The 23621-nt window shown below is 43.2% G+C and overlaps 1 protein-coding gene across 1 annotated transcript in view; it reads right to left on the reverse strand.

Moving 5' to 3' along the window:
- Window positions 1-23621, reverse strand: part of SCN8A (sodium voltage-gated channel alpha subunit 8) — a 129343-nt gene that overhangs the window by 62275 nt on the left and 43447 nt on the right. Inside the window, exons 6-11 of the mRNA XM_024736644.1 lie at window positions 22942-23033; window positions 11886-12107; window positions 10869-10932; window positions 8976-9117; window positions 6649-6855; window positions 5502-5795 (exon numbers count right to left, since the gene is read on the reverse strand). Of these exons, the coding sequence (XP_024592412.1) occupies window positions 5502-5795; window positions 6649-6855; window positions 8976-9117; window positions 10869-10932; window positions 11886-12107; window positions 22942-23033 (1021 nt within the window). The remainder of the gene's footprint in view (window positions 1-5501; window positions 5796-6648; window positions 6856-8975; window positions 9118-10868; window positions 10933-11885; window positions 12108-22941; window positions 23034-23621) is intronic.

Consider the following 23621-nt stretch of genomic DNA (forward strand, 5'->3'; position numbering starts at 1 on the left):
ATCCATATCAGCTGTTTACTGGGATAAGGCTTAACAATGACTGGGATGTTTAGAATGTAATGAATTGATGATTTAAATGTCCTACTTCCATGCCATATTTCACCTTTTCTTCACTTTTTCTTTCCAACACAGCAGTTGGTTCTTAAAATGTGGTCTGGGAACTCCTGGGGTCCTTGTGACCCTTTTATGGGGTGGGGGGGGCGGGGCACAAGATTAAAACTACTTCATAATAATACTAAGATGATGTCTGCCTTTCTCACTCTCGTCTTCTCACAGGCATACAGTAGACTCTGCGAGCCTGACAGTTTCACAGAATTTAAAGACTTTTCTTATGAGCTTGATAGAGATAATAATATACGTGATTTTTTAATACTGTGTGTCAGTACTTCGAAGATCTGCATAACTCAGTGAACCAGTATTTCCCAAATGGTCAACGTAAGATGCTACAAGTCATTCATGAGTTAAAGACCTATAGTGCAAAATACAGCAAAGGATTTTAATGTAACAGAGTACCAAGTTACTGATACAGTTTCAGCTTCCACATTGCAACTAACCATTTAAAAATCTACCATTATCCAGTTCTGGAAAAGCATCAGAGAAGAATATTCACAATTATCTAAAAAGGCTGTTAAAATATTTCCCCCTTTTCCAACTACATCTGTATGAAACTAGATTTTCTTTAAATACTTCAACCAAAGAAACATACATCGCAACAGGCTGAATACAGGTATATTCCAGCTATCTTCTATTAACCACAAATTAAAGAGATTCGCAAAGATGTAAACAGTACCACTTTTTACACTAATTTTTTTTTTGATCTGGAAAACAGTTTATTTTTTCAAAAATATGTATGATCTGTGTTAAACATATAATGGGTTTATTATCATTCTTTTAAATAAATCAGTAAACAAACATTTTAAAATTTCTTAATTATAATTTCTAACACAATAAATTGAAAGCACATTTAAAAAAAGCTCTTTGGGGTCCTCAATAATTCTTAAAGATATAAAGACCAAAAAGTTTGAGAATTGCTGCAACAGGATAATTAAAAGACTTTGCAGAAATGAACTCCACCTAATACCTGTTTTCACCTAGACCCTAAAACACAGCAGTAACTTTACAGAGAAACAGGCAGGAGACAGGCTGGGCAGATGTCTCGAGAGGATCTCAGCAGATCTGAAATACAGGAGACTGACATTCACTTGAACTGTGCGGTGGTAAAACTGAAGCCAGTCGCCACAGACGACCAGGTATGTGTGGAGGTGAGTGAGGAGGGGGTGGCTAGAGACTGCAGTACAAGGCTTATAGTCAGGAGCCCCCGGTTCAAATCTTGCCTGCAACACCTACTAGCTATATAACCTTAAATAAATTAGTAAATCTCCCTAGGGCTCAGTTTCTGCAACCATTCCTCCAGATAAAATCAGAGAAACTGCAGGAGAGTCCTGGGACAAAGAGTATTACTACTGTGTGGGGCTTCTAAGCAAGTCTTGGCAGTCAGCCACGGACTCTAGGAATCCACAGTTTTTTTCAAATGGGGCAATTAGAGGAAGTGAACATTTTCATGCAAAGCAGGACATCTCAGAAGCCCAGCTTTATTTCTGAGCTAGGGAGCAATCAGTGCAACTCTGTGCTGAAGCCTATGGATTAATCAGAGCCCATTCAATAGCAAAGTGTTAATGGTACTAAGGTATTCATTAACTAGCTCAGGATGGCTCTCAAGACAAGGGCTGGATTACAACAAAGCTACAATCACAGTTTTCCCCCAAAAGAGACTAAACTAGGAGAAAGCTGAGATGAAGGTGAGACAGAGATGGTTCCAGGCCATAAAGGAGTCCCAGAAGGGGTTAAATCAGATTTATAAAAGTTCTTCATTCATTTTTCCAACAAATATCTGAATGGGCATAGAAGCAGACCTTGACTTTAGGATTTTATCTGAGAGGGGAGAGGATATGACCATTAGTAAATAAAGAACCACATACAGTAAAAAGCAACATGCAAAGAGGTACGTATAAACACAATGGAAAGATGAAATGATAATCTCCAATTGGGGGTGGGATGGAGGAGGGTCAGGGAAGGTTTCTTGAGAAAAGGATGTGAAGAATAAATACAACGTGGACAATTCAGAAATGGAAAAAAACAGGGCATCTTAGAGAGGCTGTTTCTGGAGCAAAACAGAGGGTAGAAAAGAAGCATCGTGTATGAGAAGCATCTAGTAGTTCACTGTGGTGTAAGTATAGGGTGCTTGAAGGGGCACAGGGACTGGAGACTGAAGAGGGAGTCTGCATCGGGGAGGGGGAGTGCTATGAATTCCACCCCAAAGGGGAGTTCCCTCTCCCATTCTTCTTAGTAACTACTCTAAACTGTCACTATTGTCTTCAAGCTCCCGAATCAACCTCTCAAACCCTCCGATAAGATTTTTAATTTCCTACATTATTAAAAACTAGAGACTGACAGGTGCCATCTTTCTCTACTTCCTACTCCCCATCTACAAACTTATCCACATACACCCACCTCTCTTGTGCTGGCGTCTTTGTGGGGGACAAGGTACCCCCTTTCCTGTTAGAGGCTACACCTATTTTCACATCTCCCAAGACTGTGTTCTACTTTCTTTTCTGTTCTACTCCATTTTTACTTCCAACCCTCCTTCTTCTGGGTTTCCTCTCCAACAGATTATAAAATTGCTTATTTTGGGGCTTCCCTGGTGGCGCAGTGGTTGACAGTCCGCCTGCCGATGCAGGGAACACGGGTTCACGTCCCGGTCCGGGAAGATCGCACATGCCGCGGAGCGGCTGCGCCCATGAGCCATGGCCGCTGAGCCTGCGCGTCCGGAGCCTGTGCTCCGCAACGGGAGAGGCCACAACAGCGAGAGGCCCGTGTACCACAAAATAAAATAAAAAAAAAGCTTATTTTCACCCACATTCTTTTTTTTTCTTTTAAGATGTTGGGGGTAGGAGTTGTTTATTAATTAATTTATTTATTTTTGCTGTGTTGGGTCTTCGTTTCTGTGCGAGGGCTTTCTCTAGTTGTGGCAAGCGGGGGCCACTCTTCATCGCGGTGTGCGGGCCTTACACTATTGCGGCCTCTCTTGTTGTGGAGCACAGGCTCCAGACGCGTAGGCTCAGTAGTTGTGGCTCACGGTCCTAGTTGCTCCGCGGCATGTGGGATCCTCCCAGACCAGGGCTCGAACCCGTGTCCCCTGCATTGGCAGGCAGATTCTCAACCACTGCACCACCAGGGAAGCCCCCACCCACATTCTTTAAAGAAGTTTGAATGAGAAGTCTTTACTTCCCACTCAACATGGCATCCACCCTTACCCTGGACTGAAATGTAACTTTCAAGTTCTCAATGACTTCTACTGCCGAATCCAACAGACATTTCCAGTTCTGATCTCATCAAGCATCTCTGTTAAGTTTCAATCCATTGATCACTCCACTGCCTTCTCCCACCCTTGTGCTCTCCAGCCCTCACTGCACTGTCGGTTCTCTTAGCACCTCTAACGACCGTTCACTTGTCTTCCTCCATGAGCTCCAACTCTGATGGCCGTGAACATCAGTGGCCCACTGTTCTTCCACTTGACACACCTCTCCAAGTCATCTCATCCAGTCTCATGGTTTCAATCCCCACCTGTCAGCTCAGGACCTCTTCCCTGAGCTATCATTTGACTATCCATGTGTCTACTTGGTTTCCCAACAAACAATTCAAACTTGGGATGTCCAAACTGGAACATACTTTTCTTCCAAACCTGGAATGTCCTTTCTTCTGTCTTACTGCTCCCTCACCAACACACATGTACATTACTTGACTAACTCCTGTTTATCCTTCATTGATCTTCCCCAGAAAATCTTTGCTGAACCTCCAGGTTGGGATAGATCGGTGCCCTCCAAAACACCCCAGTGTATCTCAATTATGGAATAATATCATCAATGCTACTACACAAATAATTTTTTTAATGTATCTGGTTGCCCCATTACACTGTAAGCTCCCTAGGGCAGGGATGGTGTTCTAACCACCTTTTAATCTCTAGGACCTAGCACAATCCTTTCTTTTTTTTTTTTTTTTTTTTTTTTTTTTTACTGCGCCACCAGAGAAACCCCCTAGCACAATCCTTGACATACAGTAGGCACTCCATAAATGCTTGGTGACAAATAATGAGAGATATGTTTTAGGAAGTGATCTGCTGACAATATATAAAACATAAAGGAGAGACAGACAAGAGTGAATGAAGCTGCAATGGATAACTGCAGTAGAACAAAGTAACACAAAGTCTGAACTAAAATAGGATTAATACGAATAAAAAGAAGGGGATGGACATGAGAGATTCTGCTGTGATAAAATGAACTGGACTAGCAAAAGACTGAACTGGGAGGTGAGAGATGTAAGGGAGAGGCACAATCAATCATCTCTGGGAAACAAGAAAAGACACTGAATACATTGCCATAACCAGGAACTGTAATCTATTCTATACCTTACAAAACTTTCTTTGAAAGGGGGAATTAGGGCTTCCCTGGTGGCGCAGCGGTTAAGAATTAGCCTGCCAACGCAGGGGACACGGGTTCAAGCCCTGGTCTCGGAAGACCACACATGCCGCAGAGCAACTAAGCCCGTGCACCACAACTACTGAACCTGCGCTCTAGAGCCCGTGTGCCAAAACTCCTGAAGCCCGCGTGCCTAGAGCCTGTGCTCCGCAACAAAAGAAGCCACCACAATGAGAAGCCTATGCACCGCAACAAAGAGTAACCCCCCCCTCACCGAAACGAGAGAAAACCTGCATGCAACAACGAAGACCCAATGCAGACAAAAACAAATTAAAAAAAAAAAATTGGGGAATTAAATGGCTTAAGAATTGGATTTTGGTGGTGTTCTCTGAAATCCAAAAATACCTATTATGTGATGAAATTTATAGTAATACAATGCTCAATAATCCATAAGTCCTCTCCCTTCTCTTTTAGTTTCCCAATTTATCAAAGTTGGGTAAAACTGGAGGCTTTTAATATATCATAGGCTAATTTATCAGCATGACACTATATATCTAGAATAATTAATTACTAGAACTTGTTACACTCAAATAAGGTGACCTAAAGAGCTCCATGACTTTTTTTTTTTAACCTAAAATTATATGAAACTCTTAAAAAGAGGTATTTGATCTAAATTCTGAAGTTCAGATGCTAAGAGGAGAAAAGTTCTTCATGACGTTTTAGAACATAAGGCTTGCTGGTTGTGACACAGACTTTACTGCTATGGTAAGTTTGCCAAAGGTGACCAGGTTGTCCTAGGGCTAGCTTTAGAGCAGAGAAGGGAGGGCAGGATTAGAGCACAGGGCAGCCCTAATATGCGAGTAGCACTTCCTCCTAAAGGAAAACAGCATGTAGGTATGGAGAAAAAGGACTGAGAATGCAGGGATGGGTGTGGAAAACGTAAACCCAAAGGGGAACGTGAGAATCAAGTGAGATTAGGAAAATCAAAATTTCTTCGGCTTATTTGACCCAGCGCAAAGAGTTTACCTGATTCATGATGGAAAATTTCCTCCCAATTCTGTTGTCTGGTAGCCGAAAGCCCTTCCTCCTCATACCATCTTCTGACTCTGACTTGAACACCTTCTCGGGATCCCCTTTCTCTTCTCCTTCAGAGAGCTCCTTTTGTTTCCTCTTCTTTCTCCTGTTACGTCTCTCTTTGGCACTCTTGGAACTGAGCTTAGAGATTTCAGATGAGCTTCGGGGGGAGCCTGCCCCTTCTTCACCTTCTTCCTCTATGGCATCTTCTGAGACAGTTCCTGCTGAAGTGGCCATCGCCGCCGCCTACGAACGGAGCCACAGCAACAGAGCAGATCAGAAGCAATGAACTGGAGCCACCCAAAGCCAAGCAATTAGTACAGATCACTTCCTTTCCCACAGATAGGGGAAAAAGGGAAAAAAGGAGCAAGGAAAACCAGCCCGTCAGAGGAGACTGTGGCTGGGGCCTGGTATCCCTTTTTCCTAGCTGAATCGTGGCACACAGCCTTGCATAATCAGAGCAGAACGGCATGGTGAGAACTCTGGGGTTTATTCTCTTGAGTATCTCAGACAAGAACGTAGCTGCCACCTTGGTACCAAATGATCCTTTTTTTGGACAACTCTGAAAATCAATGCTAAGAAACTATACTATACATTATGGGCCCAACAATGTAAAAATACATGTATATTTGGATAAAGAAGAAAAAGTGAAGTGTTAGGGTGTTGGTGGAATCACAAGTTTGTTTTTCAAATTTTACTTTCATATTTTACCTGTATCTTCTTTTCAAGACTTGCTATGGCCACCGAGAATCTCTGAAGGAGACCCTCATGTTTTTCTCAACAAGAAGGCTATGCTTATATGAAGCATTATATAGGCTGCTCTGGCCACTTCCTTTTCTCCCCAGCCAGCACAGCAGTTGTACACTGAACAGTTGAGAAATTCAACAAAAGATCATAGTCACAAACAATTTGGCCGTTAAGACAAATGGAATAACTGGACTGACCATCTGCAGTTGTTACTTGGGCTATTTTAATCAGATCAGTGACTTCTATTTAACAGTGACGGATGCCTAAAAAGATCAATTGGAATGGCAGTCAGGTGGGGCCTTAGTCACCGTGATCTGGCAGGAAGGACCACAGCAAAGAATTGGTCACCAACCTGTGCCTCTTCCTGTTGCTTCTTAAGTTGCTCCAACATTGCTTTGAATTCAGCCTCTTTCTGCTCTGCTTCCTCCAGCGTTGCCTGATTCTGTTCTTCGTAAGCCATGGCCACCACAGCCAAGATCAAGTTCACCAGATAGAAAGAACCCACAAAGATGACCAAGACGAAGAAGATCATGTACGTTTTGCCCGCTGCTCTTAAGGTCTGTAAAGACAAAGAGACAAAGAACACTTTCTGAGTCGCTTGTATCAAACGAATCAGGCTGAAAACAACTCATGGGCTGGTGTTCCTCTGCAGGGGCACTACTGCATTTTTACACTTTTTTTTTTTGCAGCATGTGGGATCTTCCCGGACCGGGGCACGAACCCGTGTCCCCTGCATCGGCAGGCGGACTCTCAACCACTGCGCCACCAGGGAAGCCCCCACTACTGCATTTTGAACAGGACAGTACTTCACTGTGTGGTACTTCTTCACACTGCAGAACACTTAGCATCCCCAACGGCCAAATGGCCTCCCCTACCCTCAACTCACAGTAAATGTTGGTAGTATGTCCCATTCACTATGACAAAAAAGTCCTCTTCTACTTCCAAATACTCTTAATATACTCCTTTTGTAGAAAAATGCTTAATTTTTTTTTAAAGGAAAAATCGCTCTGGGCTAAGAATTACATTTGACTTTGTCAGCTCGTTCTAAAACAAGTCTGAAGAAATGAATACAAGACCTCAGCTCATTTATCTACTGGTCCTCAAAGAGCATTAACAGACAAATTCCTTCTCTGGGATCAGGTCCAAGTCATAGGAAGTCCCTATCTTGAGGGACATCCTTCCTTAACCTGTTGCAATAGGATGAGTTTTTTTTGTGTGTGCGTGGTACGCGGACCTCTCACTGTTGTGGCCTCTCCCGTTGCGGAGCACAAGCTCCGGACACGCAGGCTCAGCAGCCATGGCTCACGGGCCCAGCCGCTCCACGGCACGTGGGATCTTCCCGGCCCGGAGCGCGAACCCGCGTCCCCTGCATCGGCAGGCGGACTCTCAACCACTGCGCCACCAGGGAAGCCCCGAAGGATGAGTTTTTAAAGAGGGGTATGACATAAAGGATAGCGGAGGGAAAAGAAAACAGGAAGGAGGATCCCAAGAGTACTCCTTGGGGAATACTCAAGGAATATTGAGTATTCCTTGAGCAAGCACATAGACATCAAAGAACAATTGTGTTTTAGGTTATGTACATGGGACCCACTATTACTTAGTTTGCATTTTTGTTCTTCTCAACCACAAATTGAAACTTAGCATAAGTCACAAATATTTCATGGGAAAGATTCAATCCTGAGGGAATACTAGGTTGTACAACAGAAAGGAAGAGTTCTAGGAGATACGAATAAGAAACTTCCCTTAAAGAGCTTCCTTCATGCCTGAGGGGAACACATTTCTTATCCTCAAACTAATCTGCATTACCAAATGCTAGGGTCAAATGGAAAACAATGCATCGTCAGAGAATCTCTAAACTGGAAGACCCTCAGCAGTCACCTAGACTAACTTCTCCACCACAACCAGCAAAATTAAACGACTTGCCCAGAGTCACCAAAGCAGTCCAACAGAATAGTAGTGACCTTTTAAAAAAAATCTGTCACAACATTCTTTTTTTTTTTTGCGTTACGCGGGCCTCTCAATGTTGTGGCCTCTCCCGTTGCAGAGCACAGGCTCCGGACGCGCAGGCTCAGCGGCCATGGCTCACGGGCCTAGCCGCTCTGCGGCATGTGGGATCTTCCCGGACCGGGGCACGAATCCGTGTCCCCTGCATCGGCAGGCGGACTCTCAACCACTGCGCCACCAGGGAAGCCCTGTCACAACATTCTTGAACAAATACAAATGTGTTACAAATTTCAAAACATGGACGAGATCTTATCCAAGACCCCTGTGGATAAAATCTCATCTTTATAATGTCTAGCATAGTGCCTTGTACAATGTGTTTAATATTTCTTAAAAAGATGCCCTAAGCCCAAAAATCCAAAAGGAGAAATACTGAAGATGGTCTGGTGAAATGATAGGAAGTAGGCAGACAATGCAGATTCCCAGGCCAGGCAAGAGGCTCTCAAGTCTGTGAACCTCTACAGCTACACATGATGAGCATTAAAGGACCGGGCCAAGAGCTGGGAGAATTCACTTACTTTTGTAAACCAGCTGACTCTGAGAAATACCATCCTAAGATCCTATACAACGTCTTCACCAAAGGTCTCTCACACAGAAGGTCCCCAGCCGCACATATCCTCATGCAAATTCTATCACCAAAGAAAAAGAGGTAGCACTCGAAAAAGAGGTATTACTTACTAATTGATACAAGTTCTCCCAGTAGTCCTGGGTCATAAGGCGAAACAATGCCAAGAAGGCCCAGCTAAAAGTGTCAAAGCTTGTGTAACCATAGTTGGGGTTCCTTCCTGCTTTCATACACTGGTATCCCTCTGGGCATTGCCTGAGGAAAGAAAGGGAAACAAACGGCTTTTCAATGTAATCCTACCCAGTCATCAGCTGTAAGGCATCTCTATGACCTTGGAGATAATAAACACATAGATGGTTATTTATTACAGGCCAACAAACAGGAATTAAAGAAAAGAAAAAGAGGAAAGAAACAAAGCAGCAAGGTCAATTTTTCAAAAAATGATGTCATGGGGACAGTCAAGGATCAGAATCACCTGAAAACTGTTGATTCCTATAACCTACCCGAGACCTAGGAATAAAGGCTCTGGATGTGGGGTCCAGGAATCTGTATTTCAAGGGGCGTGTCAGATGATTCTTATGCATGCCAAAATTTGAGAATCACTGTCCTAGATTCATATCAATATGCAATTCAACCCAATTTAACTTAGCTGCTATCCGAAATGACAAACGGCTAGAAGTTCCTCTTAATCGTCTTGATTCTCTTCACACCCACTGTGACAACCAGGTCATACTGGGGATTTCAGTGACCTTGATTATAACAGTTCTGCTTTGAGACTCGCCTGGTATTTATTTCAGCGTAATTTCTAGTATCTACTTCAATACAGAAATTAAATGAACTTCTAGTCGTCATGTCATCTTAAAACACCAACTCCTGTATTTACCAATAGACTCTAAATAATGACACTACACCCTACATTTATATAGCCCTCTGTTTACAAAGCACTTTCACATATGTTATGTAATTGGATCCTTACATAACCCTTTGAGAAAGTGAGAACATGATTAAATCCGTTTTTAGATGAAGAAACTGAGGCTCACATAAGTTAAATGGCTTGCCAAAAGTCTAGAAGTAGCGGAATCAGGACTAAACTTTGTTGCTGTACACTCATGTTCACAGCAGCATTATTCACAAGAGCTAAAATGTGGAAGCAACCCAAGTGTCTACTGACAGATGAATGGATAAACAAAATGTGATATATACATACAACGGAATATTATTCAGCCTTAAAAAGGAAGGAAATTCTGACATATATATACTATAACATGATGAACCCTGAGGACATTATGCTAAGTGAAATAAGCCAGTTGCAGAAAGACAATTACTGTATGATTCTACTTAAGTAAGGTACTTACACTGGTCAAAATCATAGAGACAGAAAGTAGAATGGTGGTCACCAGGGGCTGAGTGGAGGGGAGAATGGGGAGTTATTGGGTACAGAGTTTCACGGTAGGAAGAGGAAGAGTTCTGGAGATGCATGGTGGTGATGGTCGCATAACAACATCAGCATACTTAATACCACTGAACTGTACATGTAGAAATGGTTAAGAGACCAAATTTTATGTTACGTGTATTTTGCCACAGTATAAAAAGAGGAAAAGATATTACATTGCAACTCTTTCCCCTCCCCCACGTTGTCTGGCCCGGCATGTTCTGGGTCAGCCTTGGGTGCTAACCTATCATGAAGACGGTGTCCTTATTCGATATTTTATTAATTGTGTTAGGATAGAATGAGGAGAGTCTTCAAGAGACAGGCAAGATATCTGATGTTATAGATTCTGTCTTTAGCCTTTTACATCTTTAATTTTGGCTTGAGACTATGGACACCTTCACCTACTAGTGAAATGTCAACTTTGGACGGACAAATATAAGACAGAAAGAAAATCTGAGTCACCCAATACGTCGGGCCCACTAAGGATCTGAGCACAAAGAAAGAGAACAGACTGTCCATTTTTGTCTGACCAATTATTTTAAGGGAGGAGAATAAAATTAGGTGAGCTACTTACCCAGCATCAGAACTGTTCCCACAGAGCAAAGGTTCCAGCATGCCAGGCACTGTGTAAAAATTTGCTAGAAAAGTTTGAAGAGGCAGGAAATGAATAAGTCAGATTTCAGTGGATGAGAGAATAAACAGTTATTGATTTTAGCTCACATAAATCTTTTCTGACAGCAGTGAAACCTGATAAGAATTCTTTCCCATTAACTATTTTCCTATATATATTTAACAATGAAAAGTGCTGCTGTGTAGCCTTTAGTGCAATGTCCTTTTCACAGACACCTGACTTCTACTCGTCCTTCAGATCTGTATGCCACGTTCTAGCACTTGAATCAAAGGGTTTTTACACCACTCTACTCTTCTATCCTTATAACTTCTCTCTACCAAAGATAAACTGATTGCTAGTTACCATGCCCCACTTTAAATCAGAAGGCACGTTTGCCTTTCGCGTCCCTGAAATCCCCTTTGCAACACTTTCTTGTAGATACTAACTGCCTTTATTCCTCAGGAGTGACTAACAGTGAGACTGCTAACTTTCCCCCATTGTTTTACAGAAGTACTACTATACCAAATATTCTAAGGGCAAGACCCAAGCGCCTTGGTTCCTGAAATGAACTTGTTAAAACTCCATAACTGTAATAGGATCAAATGATTACTTAGAGATTACTCGACTCCCTAAGACCAGATTGATTCCTAAGGTCTAAGTAGCATTCAGAAACCTTACTAGGTATATACTCTATAAACTAAATGTTTACATATCTCAGGGAAAAGAGGATTTTTATCAAGTTTCTAAGCCTGATTTTCAAAGCAAAAGTTTAGGGGTACATGTGAAAAACATCTAAAGTTTCATTTTTGCTTTTAAAGGGAGAGAGAAGAGAGAGAGGGAGAGGGGGCTGATATCTGAGAGCTTCTGAACATAATCCGACCTCAAGGGAAGGGAGTAAGTTCACAAGGCTCCTTCCAGCAGTCCCGGCCTTCCTTTCTGGAAGACTTTTTCTTCCCCACTTGCAGAGACGGGGCCACCTACTTTTATTGTTGATGTACTCTTCCCAGTCAAAGCCCTTGGTGCCATTTTCAAGGTAGCTCTCGTTGAAGTTTATGGGCCACACCACACACTTGTTCCGCAGGTTTCCCATGAAGAGCTGCAGTCCGATCAAGGCAAAGACACTCAGGCAGAACACTGTCAGGATCATCACATCCGACAGCTTCTTCACGGACTGAATCAGGGCGCCCACGATGGTCTTCAGGCCTGAGGGGAGAGAACCCCCAGAGTCAGAGTCATCCCACAGCCCTCCCCACCTCCCCCAGCCTCCCCGCTCCGCCACGGCTCTCAGTCTGCCCCACAGGGCCGCCCATGAAGCACGGCCACTTCACCATTTACACCATGGGAATAACAGTGGGGCGGCGGTATTATCAACTCTTCCAGGGGCATCAATTTTTAAGTCAATATTTTTTGAAAAAGAAAGTCCCTTCTCCAGCATGTGGCTCTCTTCTTCCTGGAAGCACTTCCCTGTCTCTGACTGCTTCTCAGCGACTCAGATGAGTCAAGGTCTTACTTGCCTCAGTGTTGCCACACATGCTGTTCCCTCTGCCTGGAATGCTTCCTTCCCTTCTCTTGTCCCTCCTGCCTGTTTCCTATTCATCCTCCACTCTCGCTTAAAGAGCAATTCCCCCAGAAAGCCTTCCCTGACTTTACGACTCTTCTCCCTCCCTACTATTACTATTTTAATAGCACCTTTTACTTCCTCTGTAGTATTTATCATGGTTATAGTTAATTATGTCTGCCTTGTTCACAGGTGTATCTGCATGGCTTAGCCCACAAGGTACTCAGTAAATATTAGCTGAATAAACAAATAGAAAATCAGGAATTTGAGGAGGCTTCCAGTTTGGAAAGAGAACTACAGGCAAGTTTAAAAGCCAATAATAGGTGAGAAGGTACAATAATATTTTCCCAAGAGCTCTGGAAATGCCAATGTATTGAAAAGGTTAATCAGTATCAATCTAGTATTTGTGGTTTCTATTTCCACTAAAAAATATACCTTCTCTGCATCACATATACTATATCTTTTTTCTGTCCTAGATTAAAAACTTGAAGAAGTTTAAAATAACATATAACCCACTTGAATTGGCCGTTTAAATGCAAGCCACTGGTTCAAATTTGAATCTGCGGGCAGATTTCTTAACTGCACAGGGAGAGATCAGTGATAGGAGGCAAAGGAAAGTATGGTTGTGGGCTCGTGATGTTTGGATCAAGACTGAGTCTACATGTGGCTCTCCTGGACATATGCTCACACATCAGCTAACCATAAACCATAATACATGGCCAAGAAAGCACTGAGCACTCCCGGGGTGCCAAAACACCAGGACGGACAGCAGGCAGACACAGAGCCTTGACACACAGGCCTCAAGAGGGATCTTATCCCTAATCTACTTCTTTTGTTTTTGCGGTACGCGGGCCTCTCACTGCTGTGGCCTCTCTGGTTGCGGAGCACAGGCTCCGGACGCGCAGGCTCCGTGGCCATGGCTCACGGGCCCAGCCGCTCCGCGGCACGTGGGATCTTCCCGGACCGGGGCACGAACCCGCGTCCCCTGCATCGGCAGGCAGACTCCCAACCACTGCGCCACCAGGGAAGCCCCCTAATCTACTTCTGAAGACACGACTATCACACTGAAATTCTACAGAAATCCTAACCCTGGCTCTGATCCTAACCCTAATCCCAATTCTAATCCTGAGTCTGGGTAGATAATTACTAATCTTAATCAAGTTATACAACTTACTTACGTGGCCTGAGCAATAAACCTAACCTCCTTGGATCTCAGTGTTTTCATCTTTAAAATGGGGATGATTATAGTAGAATATCATAGGGCTGTTGCGAGGATTAAGCATGATTCATACAAACACTTAACACAGCACCTGGCACACAATAAATGAATCAAATGTTAACCATTTTTGTCTGAACCTTAGTTTACTCGTTTGTAAAAGGTATTTAAAATATCAACCTCGCTGGGCTGTTGTGAGGTTTAAATAAGATAATGAATGTTAAATACCAAGTACAGTGCCTGGTACTTACTACCTGTTAGCTATCACTATTATACATATGTTGCCCTCCTCAAAGAGACAGGATAATGGGATAACGACACTGCATGGCTAACCTCGTACGATGGTGATCTAATGGGTGGTGTGGACGTGACTCTTCTTTTGCTGTATTTTGCAAGTGACTACCTAGAATTTTCAAAGTTGAGTCCAATGGTGGTAATGGATTCTGTGCCTAGCACAAGCCCTGGCACAAAGCAGACACTTAATATGTTTTTAAGTTCTTTATTGAAAGAGTAAATGAGTAAGAAGCTTTCTTTCATACAGATATCCTGAAAGGGATGTCAGGGAAATTAAAGAAAAAAGAGCCAAGAGTTAGACTGTAGAGACGTGGCAGTGTGCAAAGGCTTATGTTTGCTCACAGGGCGGGCCTTCCATGGACACTGTGGCCACCAAAGGGATTAGGAAGAGCTTGCCTGGGCTCCAGGGATAAGGCATTTCTGGCCTGATTCCTTGTCTCCTCACAGGGCTGTTCAGAAAGAGCACAAGGCAGGAATCAGAAAGCAGGAATTCTGATCCTGGCTCAGCCACTATTTATGACCTACTGTGTTTCAGAACAAATTTAAGGTCACCTCCCGGTCTCATTTTCTCATACACAGAACATGGATAAACACAGGAGTACCGGCAGTGGGCAGTGGAGGAGAAGCTGAAGAATCGTCTCTAAAAGTGTTATGGTTTTTTTTTCTTTTTGAAATCTTTTTAACTGTGCCTTGTGGCACGTGGGATCTTAGCTCCCCGACCAGGGATCAAACCCGTGCCCCCTGCAGTGGAAGGGCAGAGTCTTAACCACTGGACCGCCAGGGAGGTCCCTCTAAAAGTCTTTAAAAATAGGGCAGAGATATTTACTTGCTCGTGATTTAGTAGCTGAAGTTTCAATCTTTTATTCCGAAGTCCTGGAAAATTGTATCATAATCACACAGCTAGGTAAGAAGGTATTGGTGGTATAGAATAAAAGGCAGCTATAAAGAAGTAAAAATTGTTCCAGTGTTCTGGAACTCATTTCAATAAGTTGCTAAAGGAATAGAAAAGTCCTTCACTGTATTTGGCTGGGTTGAGGCAGGTGTATGTTGGGTCGATAAGTCAATTCTAGGCTCCTAAAATTATACAGCTCTGCTTTCAAAGTCAAAGAGTGATTTTTAAAAAAGAGTAGTTGATAAACCATAATGGAAAAGAATATGAAAAAGAATGTATGTATATGTATAACTGAGTCACTTTTCTGTACATTAACACAACATTGTAATTCAACTATACGTCAATAAAAAATAAATTAAAAAAAAAAGAGTAGTTGACTAGGTCACTGAAGAATGGCTGTAAAGTTTATTTTCCTGGACTTCTTTATGAAGAGCTTATATAGCCATCTCTCCTGAATGGTTCAGACAATCACTTGTCTGAATACTGGATGATAGTTCAAGGCCCTTTCTACGTCTATTTTAATGAATTGAGAAATGAGCTGTAAGCTGTCATTTGTATTAGTAACAAGAGGATAAAACTTTAAAATAGTCAAACCAACGTATTTGTGACATTAATTAATTTTTAAAAACATACAATTTTAGCATAAGTCTAATCTGATTTTCCTGGGCTGGGAACTCTTTGGACAGTTCCAAGCCCATACAACAGGACATTCCAGGCTATGAGCTCAAACTATCTTCTGTTCCATAAGGGTGGGATCCCAGCAGCCTTGTTTGTAGGAAGTGACCTTCTCTTAGTAGTTAGATGTCGGGGTGCACACCTGACCTAAATCTAGATCCTGTCCTCCAGGAATATAGAATGGGACAAGAGACAGTCCAGTAGCCTTTTCATGTGGTGGGAATGATAATATATAAATCTGGAAGCTAAATGATAGCCATATTCTATCACGATATTAGGATATGTCTGTGAAGTCAAGACAGCATTCTAAGGGACAGAAAAAGGAAATAGGAGCATGGAGAAGAGAAAGATGAAGACAAGGTACTCCGTGGTGTCTGGGGCTTTCTGGCTCTGCATTCTGCTTTCACTGGCTTCCAGAAGCCCCAAAGCATTTCAGCCCGTAGTTTCCTTGAAGTACTCCTGTATCTTTTTACTTGCAACCAGAGATGCTCAAATAATACACCAACCCTACGTGGAACTCCTCACTTTTCTGGGGATTGGCCTGAACACTCACAGTCGGCTGGTTCAACATCTCTTCTCCATAAACCAGATGGCACTGCTGAAGAAATCTGTACACATGAGTCCAGAAAGCTAAAAAAAAATTTTCAAGTGTTTTCCTTTGAAGTCTGAGGCTTAGATCAACTCCTCTGTGGAGTTCTTTCAACTTTCAAGAAGGTTAAAATAGAGACTTAAGTTGGAAATGGTATTCAGCCGCTTATACTTCACAGGGTCTCAAAGGAACAAAACTTAATTAAGCAAAAATGATCACTAAATAACACTATGGCCAACCAAAAAGTTTACTCTCTAAGATTCTCATCCAGATTGTTAGGAGAAAATTAGAGGAAGGCACAGGAAGAAGAAAGGTGACGTAACTTCATATCTGTGAGTGAAGTTAGGTACACAATTCCTTAGCAATATTAAATGTAAATGGTTACTGGGTTACACACAGGCCTCAGCCAAGACTCTTCTTCCTTCCATTAGTGTGGATAACTGCAAATGACCATATCTGCAGACACTGATGCCAATTTATGGAAATGACGCCATCGATGCTTTTCTTTCTTTTTTTTTTTTTTTTTGTGGTACACAGGCCTCTCACTGTTGTGGCCTCTCCCGTTGCGGAGCACAGGCTCCGGACGCGCAGGCTCACCGGTCGTGGCTCACGGGCCCAGCCGCTCCGCGGCATGTGGGATCCTCCCGGACCGGGGCACGAACCCACGTCCCCTGCATCGGCAGGCCGACTCTCAACCACTGCGCCACCAGGGAAGTCCCATCAATGCTTTTCTTGAGCTCAACCTTCATAGTCTTGCCAGCAGTGGCTGCCACATACTAGTAAACACAGCCAAGCAAAAGTGCTCCCCCAGCAACAAGCAACACGGGACAAAAAAAGTAAGAAGTTGCTGGTAGAATTTCTGACCCGAGGCGTGCAAGAATGGAGAATGCCACTGTTCTGGTTGTGAGGATAAACTGTCTTACTTCCTCAACTGGTTCATAACACCACATACCAGAATACGCAAGAAAACTAATAATCCGAAACAGAGCAGTAAGCTCCTTCATGTGACTCCTACACAACAGAGTGTGACACAGAAGCCACGTGGCGGCAACTTGGACAGCGAGAAGAGGAGGCGAACGTTCACTAGCACTGGGACGTGTCTGAGCAGAAGTAGTTAATAGATTTACTACAGAACAAGACAGCTGGACCCAATGTACAGAAAGGTCAGCTACCAGACAGGAAGTCGGACACTTAAGAAATTTTGAGAAGCAGGTGAAGCCGCTGTCACAGAATTTTACTCCGCTCTATGTCCAAAGGCGCCTCTGAACCCCCTGTCACCTTTCCCAAGGCCCAGCAATCCCTTAAACAAATGAACAAAGCCTGCTTATGTGCTAAGTCCAGAGAAATCAGCCATGCATGCTGGGATCAAGATCTTCCACCATGTTGATGACAGATTATAAATAAAGTCAATTTATCTTTCCTAGTTCGTGGTTCAGGTTGAGAAATCTAACTGGTCTGAAGCAACACGAGCTACCCCTCCTACAAAATGAACATCAGAACAGGCGTCAACAGCAGTAACAAGCAGCTCTCACAACAGGGGGAAGAACAACTCCCCGGTCCCACAGTCTGGCTCGGTCCAGACAAGTCCTGGGGTACAGTCATGCCAGGTCACTTTCCCTGCTGCAGATTCAGTCCTCACAGTGACAGTTCTTGCAGGTTCTTCAGATCAAGAGTAATGTGGGAGAGACTTGGGGGGCCCTTGATTTATTTACTCAAGACTAGATTCGTATCAAAGCCTGACCACAACTAAACGAGCTCTCAAAGGTGGGACTGGGAGGGGGCGCTGGGAGTTCTCAGTGTTGCTCCAATCAGGACCACTGTGGTAAACTTCAGCTGTCTTTCCTGAGAAACAGTGTGGAAAAAGGAGAAACACAAAAGCAACTGGATTAATCACTAGAATAATTTAAAAGAAACAATGACTCTGAATAGAGTCTTAAAACACTTTCTATCCCCCTTCACAGTGCAACAGAAATTGCCACATTCATCATGGGCACATTTAAAGAAAACACCTTCTTTGTGAATATTGGGGTGGGACGGAGAAGGGCCTCTCATTTCCCCTGCTTCTTATCTGATACCACAGGTAAAGAGAGAGAGACGGTAACAGAAATGAAAGAGAAATAACAAATCCAAGAGAAAAATAATCAAGAAATTACAGCTCGAAAGAGAGCAAAATGACCAACAGAAGTAGTGCTTTGGGGAGCCATTTAAATGATGATGGAAATGAAAAGGGACTGGCAGCGAGGCCCTCCCAACCAGTTTTATTTATACCATTAAGTGCTACACTCTAAGAAAACCCTGAGACACCTTCTTTGAGATGTCCACCCTATCTTGGGGGCATGTTAGTCCCGTGGCTCATGGCCAAAGCACGCAGGAGATGAAAATTCTGACAAAGTCACTTAGAAGTTCATTTCTGTACCCAGATAAACACAAAGTACAAACAAAGTTTTAAGGTATAGGACATTCTCCACAGAATACTTCAATGTCAAGTTGAATCCAGCGAGTTCCAGACCAAAGAAAATATTAAAAGGGTCTTTTCCTATAACTGACCCTTTTTGCACAGTTTGCATGGCACTGTTCTTCAAGTTGAGTTCTCCGAAGCAGAAGGGAAACCATGAATGATAGGTATCCAGGTCTCGAGTTGGCAAATAAAAAGGGTCAGGATGTGAGTTTAGTCTTTTCTAAGCCACAAGAAGGCTCTAAATCCAAGTATCTCTTGTATAAAAGGCTGGAGCTAACTGGTGCACTGCAGTCTCCAATCTTCAGGAGTCCTGACTCTGCCCTGACACATTCAGAGTATCTATCAATACCAAAGATGCTAAGAGGGAGCACGGCATCAGCCAGGTGAGCAGGGTGAGTGTTCTAGGAAAGGGAAAACTCTCATAAAGAGCTCTGTGAGAACTTGCAGGTCCCACATCAGTTCTGTGGCTGCTCTCACTCCTGTTTTTGGCAGCTTCGGCCGCATAGCACAGGGAGATCAGCTCCGTGCTTTGTGACCACCTAGAGGGGTGGGATAGGGAGGGTGGGAGGGAGGGAGACGCAAGAGGGAAGAGATATGGGAACATATGTATATGTATAACTGATTCACTTTGTTATAAGGCAGAAACTAACACACCATTGTAAAGCAATTATACTCCAATACAGATGTTAAAAAAAAAACACAAAAAGCCGATCATGAAACTGGGAGCAGGAAAAGGCAAAAGAAAGCAACAATTCCACTGAAGTGGCCTATGAGAAAACTTGGTGCCCAAAGCAATGGCTTTTACTCAGAGGGAACTATGGCCCAACTCTGTAACTGTGGAGTCAAAATGACTTAGATTTCCAGTCAAGAGAGGGCCCAGGTCTACTGCCTCATACACTGGTGTTACCACCTGGGAAGGAGACCTGGGTAACAGGCAGGTAGGAACAAGGCAATAGCCCTCTACACGTAGAATGGGGAGCAAAAGGACTTGGGATTAAAAGTCACACTTTAATTCAAGTATCAATTATACCATTCACTGATAGCGATCTATTATTGGCTTTATTACCCCTTAAAGTTATTTTCCAAAGCCTCCCAAAGCCATCTCAGTTGCGGGGTGTTTCTAGAAATAGGAATCCAGGAATCTATTTCAAACTGTGAAGCTGGTGTCTAAATCTTCATACAAACCCTTTCTTTGGGTTTAGGTTTCTTCTTTATAATTGCTACTGCTAAAATCATTTATGGAGGACTACTATGGGCCAGGCACTGTGCTTATAAATATATATTTGTAATACAGAATATAAAACTAGACATGAATATATATCTATAAAACTAAAGTAATAAGGATAAATTACGTGACATCAGTCAAGAGTTATCTTGCAGAAATGCTGTGGTCAGAAGTTAATCATACAGCAGAGACAGAGACAGAGGCTAAGAGCTGGAGCAGATACAGCACCTGCTGCCCTAGTTAGTGAGCAGAACGCAGCTTTCCAATTTAATTCTGGAAGAGAAGTTTTGAGATCACAAGAGCATAAAGAGACAGATGCCTTGCGGAGTACGCTGGGGGAAGTGAGCAGAAAACATGGGATCATATTTAAAAGAGGCCAGAGGAGGAAAGAGACCAAAGGAAAAATGAAAGTAAAGATTTGGTGGTACAGATGTCTTAAAAAAAAATAATAAGACAAGGCCTGCCTAAGGGTTAGGCTGCCATCAACAAGCTTCATGAAGCTGCCTAGAGAATGAGCTGAATTTTCTGTCAAACGGATTTGAAATGGCTAGGAAATAAACCTTGATAAGTCAGGGTTATAGTTTTTTGCCAAGGAGAATATACTCCAACTGACACCCAGCCTCTGGTTGATAAGCAGTAAGCTACCATTGCTAAAAATAAAGGAATTCATTTTTAAAAAATATTTATTTATTTGGCTGCACTGGGTCTTAGTTGCAGCACACGGGATCTTTTAGTTGTGGCATGCAAATTCTTAGTTGTGGCATGTGGGATCTAGTTCCCTGACCAGGGATCAAACCCAGGCCCCCTGCACTGGGAGCACCGAGTCTTAGCCACTGGACCACCAGGGAAGTCCCAAGGAATTCTTTTTCTTTTTCTTTTAATAAATTTATTTATTTTTGGCTGCATTGGGTCTTTGTTGCTGCACACGGGCTTTCTCTAGTTGCGGCGAGCTGGGGCTCCTCTTTGTCGCGGTGCACGGGCTTCTCACTGTGGTGGCTTCTCTTATTGCGGAGCACGGGCTCTAGGCGTGCAGGCTTCAGTAGTTGTGGCACATGGGCTCAGTAGTTGTGGCTTGCGAGGTCTAGAGAACAGGCTCAGTACTTGTGGCTCATGGGCCTAGCCGCTCCGCGGCACGTGGGATCTTCCCGGACCGGGGCTCGCACCCACGTCCCCTGCATCGGCAGGCGGACTTTCAACCACTGCGCCACCAGGGAAGCCCGGAATTTTTTTTATTTTATTTTATTTTTTGTGGTACGTGGGCCCCTCACTGTTGTGGCCTCTCCTGCTGCGGAGCACAAGCTCCGGACGCGCAGGCTCAGCGGCCATGGCTCACGGGCCTAGCCGGTCCGCGGCCTGTGGGACCTTCCCGGACCGGGGCACGAACCCGTGTCCCCAGCATCGGCAGGCAGACTCTCAACCACTGCGCCACCAGGGAAGCCCTGGAATTCATTTTTAATAGGGCCATAATTTACTGGCCTGCTTCATAGCCCAAATCTGTAAATGGAGAAACTTGAGGTTTACCTTCCTGAGGTTCTCAGTAAGCTACATTCTAAGTCTTCCCTCTCTGGGATTCCACCTCTGTGCTTCCCTCTCTCTGCATCTGATATCTAGATAACGTGTTGAAAAGGGGAAAAGAGGAATTATTTTTGGTTCAGCCACAAGGAGAAGAGCCACGTGATGCCAGGAATAGGATGCCTCTGTTCTTCATGTCCCTGTTTCTACAAAACTGCAGTGGAAAGCCTGGCCTCTCGGGAGTCTTCCCTGAAAACTCCTGAACATAACCAAAGTCGAACCAGCAACAACGTAGTCTTGACTTCTGCCACATTTCTGCCAACAATATCTTAGTTAGCAGACTAACTAAAATATCTTTCCTTCCAGATTTCAAGACTGGTCTTTAGAAAATTAGTTATTACCTGGTAGAAAGGATTTGAATTAAATTAATGAATCTCAACCTGGGGGCCACAGGTGGGCTTTGGTGTGTGTGGGGGTGCCTGTGACCTTTCATCTGGTTCTCAAAAGGATCCAAAACCTTCAAAAGGTTAAGAACCACTGAGCTAGCTCAACCAGAACCAAGAAAAAAAAAAGGCAAAAATTTTAGAGAGACTGTCAATCAACTACCTCTCAACCACCCGCGGATTCCTTTTTTTTTTTGTCTTATGAAGTTTCTGTACTTTTTTGTTTGCCCACATGTTTAGACGTATCTTATCTTACCTTTGACTTTTTTTTTTAACAGCACCTGCATAAGCTTTCACTGGGATTTATGTTTGAGAATGGTCTCTCAATATATATGTAGTAGATGTCTACTGGTTCTTATTCTAGTGAAACAGACAGCAACAGAATGTGATAGACAGTGATTATTAAAGTTCAGGCTCTTAAATTTGTCTGGAACACCGGACTAGTTAACTGGGTAAGGTCTCTTCTGTGATTAAATAATTCCATTAACACAGTAACAATAAAAGTACAATTCTTCGAATAACATCCCATCAGCAAACCATGCGATAGGAAGCCTAGAAATCGTAAGCAATGGAATGATGGTGAATGTTAAAATTACTGTAATTCCATGAGGCTAGGAAGCAAGTGATCGATATTCAAAGAGACAGCTAGCTCCGTGACAATTCTTTCAGATATTGTAAGATCCAAGTGATTCTTAAGCACGTGCTTTTTCAAAGCATGGATGGAATGGGGGCCGCATGCCTAGCAAGCACTGTCAGAGATACCGCTAAGGACCAAAGAGCCATTCCAGGGAACGTCTCCCAGGACAAACATGCGGAATGCAAGGCCATATCAGCTGTGCTGATGCCGCTTCAGAACGTGGTGGACAAAATGAATGGAGGAGAGAGAGGAGATGAGGCAAAGTCAGTCTTGTGTTTAAATTTTCTCACCTGGAATTACAGAGATAGTTTTCAAAGCTCGCAGAACCCTGAATGTTCTCAGCGCTGAGACATTGCCCAGGTCCACAAACTCTGTCACATATCTGTAGTAAGGGAGGTCACGCACAGACACAAATGACAAACACGGACACAAACACAAACACCAAAGGAAAAAAACAAAACCACAACAAAACAAAAAGTACAATACGTCACGTCAGGGCCCTAACCCAACACCTAACACCAACCCCGGGCCATCTTACCTGGGATTACCGAAATAGTTTTCAAAGCCCTCAGTACCCTGAAAGTGCGTAGAGCTGAAACATTGCCTAGGTTTACAAACTCTGTTATATACCTGCAGAATCAAACCAAAGTTAACTTGTAATGGTACCACTGGGCGAGGGTTTGAGAACGGGGGTAAGAAAGGGTCTTATATACAAGCTATGATTTCATTTATTTCCTTGAAAAAGAGAAGTTTCAAAATATAAACATTTAGGGAACACATTTTCTTTTCAATTGGGCAAGGAGAATTCAAAAGTGTATTTGAAAGAAGTGATACCACCAGAAGGTTCCTAGGGCTTCCTTTCTTCCTCGGCATTGTGATGTGCAGATCCCAATCAGAATGACTACTTAGTCCATTCACTTTTTTTTAGTAAAAAGGAAGGCCAGGAGGTATTCAGAGGCTTATGTCTCCAAGTTTTATGAACAATTTCTTAGGAAAAGGAGACAAATTTCTGCAACAGGAGTCTCATAAAAACAAATCTACATTAAAGTGACTCCCTAGTTGACAATGGCAAAAATGCCTAAAATCTCTGCATAAGTGACTTATCTAAGAGTTGCATGCACAGCTCTGCAGTCATGCCTACAGGTGAAGTTTTAGCCCGTGACATACAAAAACAGGGCTCAGGGAAAATCTAGATCATGGGATCAGAGCCAATATTGT

The sequence above is a fragment of the Neophocaena asiaeorientalis genome, unplaced genomic scaffold, assembly GCF_003031525.2.
Source record: "Neophocaena asiaeorientalis asiaeorientalis breed wild unplaced genomic scaffold, Neophocaena_asiaeorientalis_V1.1 scaffold134, whole genome shotgun sequence".
NCBI classification, from domain to species: Eukaryota; Metazoa; Chordata; class Mammalia; order Artiodactyla; family Phocoenidae; genus Neophocaena; species Neophocaena asiaeorientalis.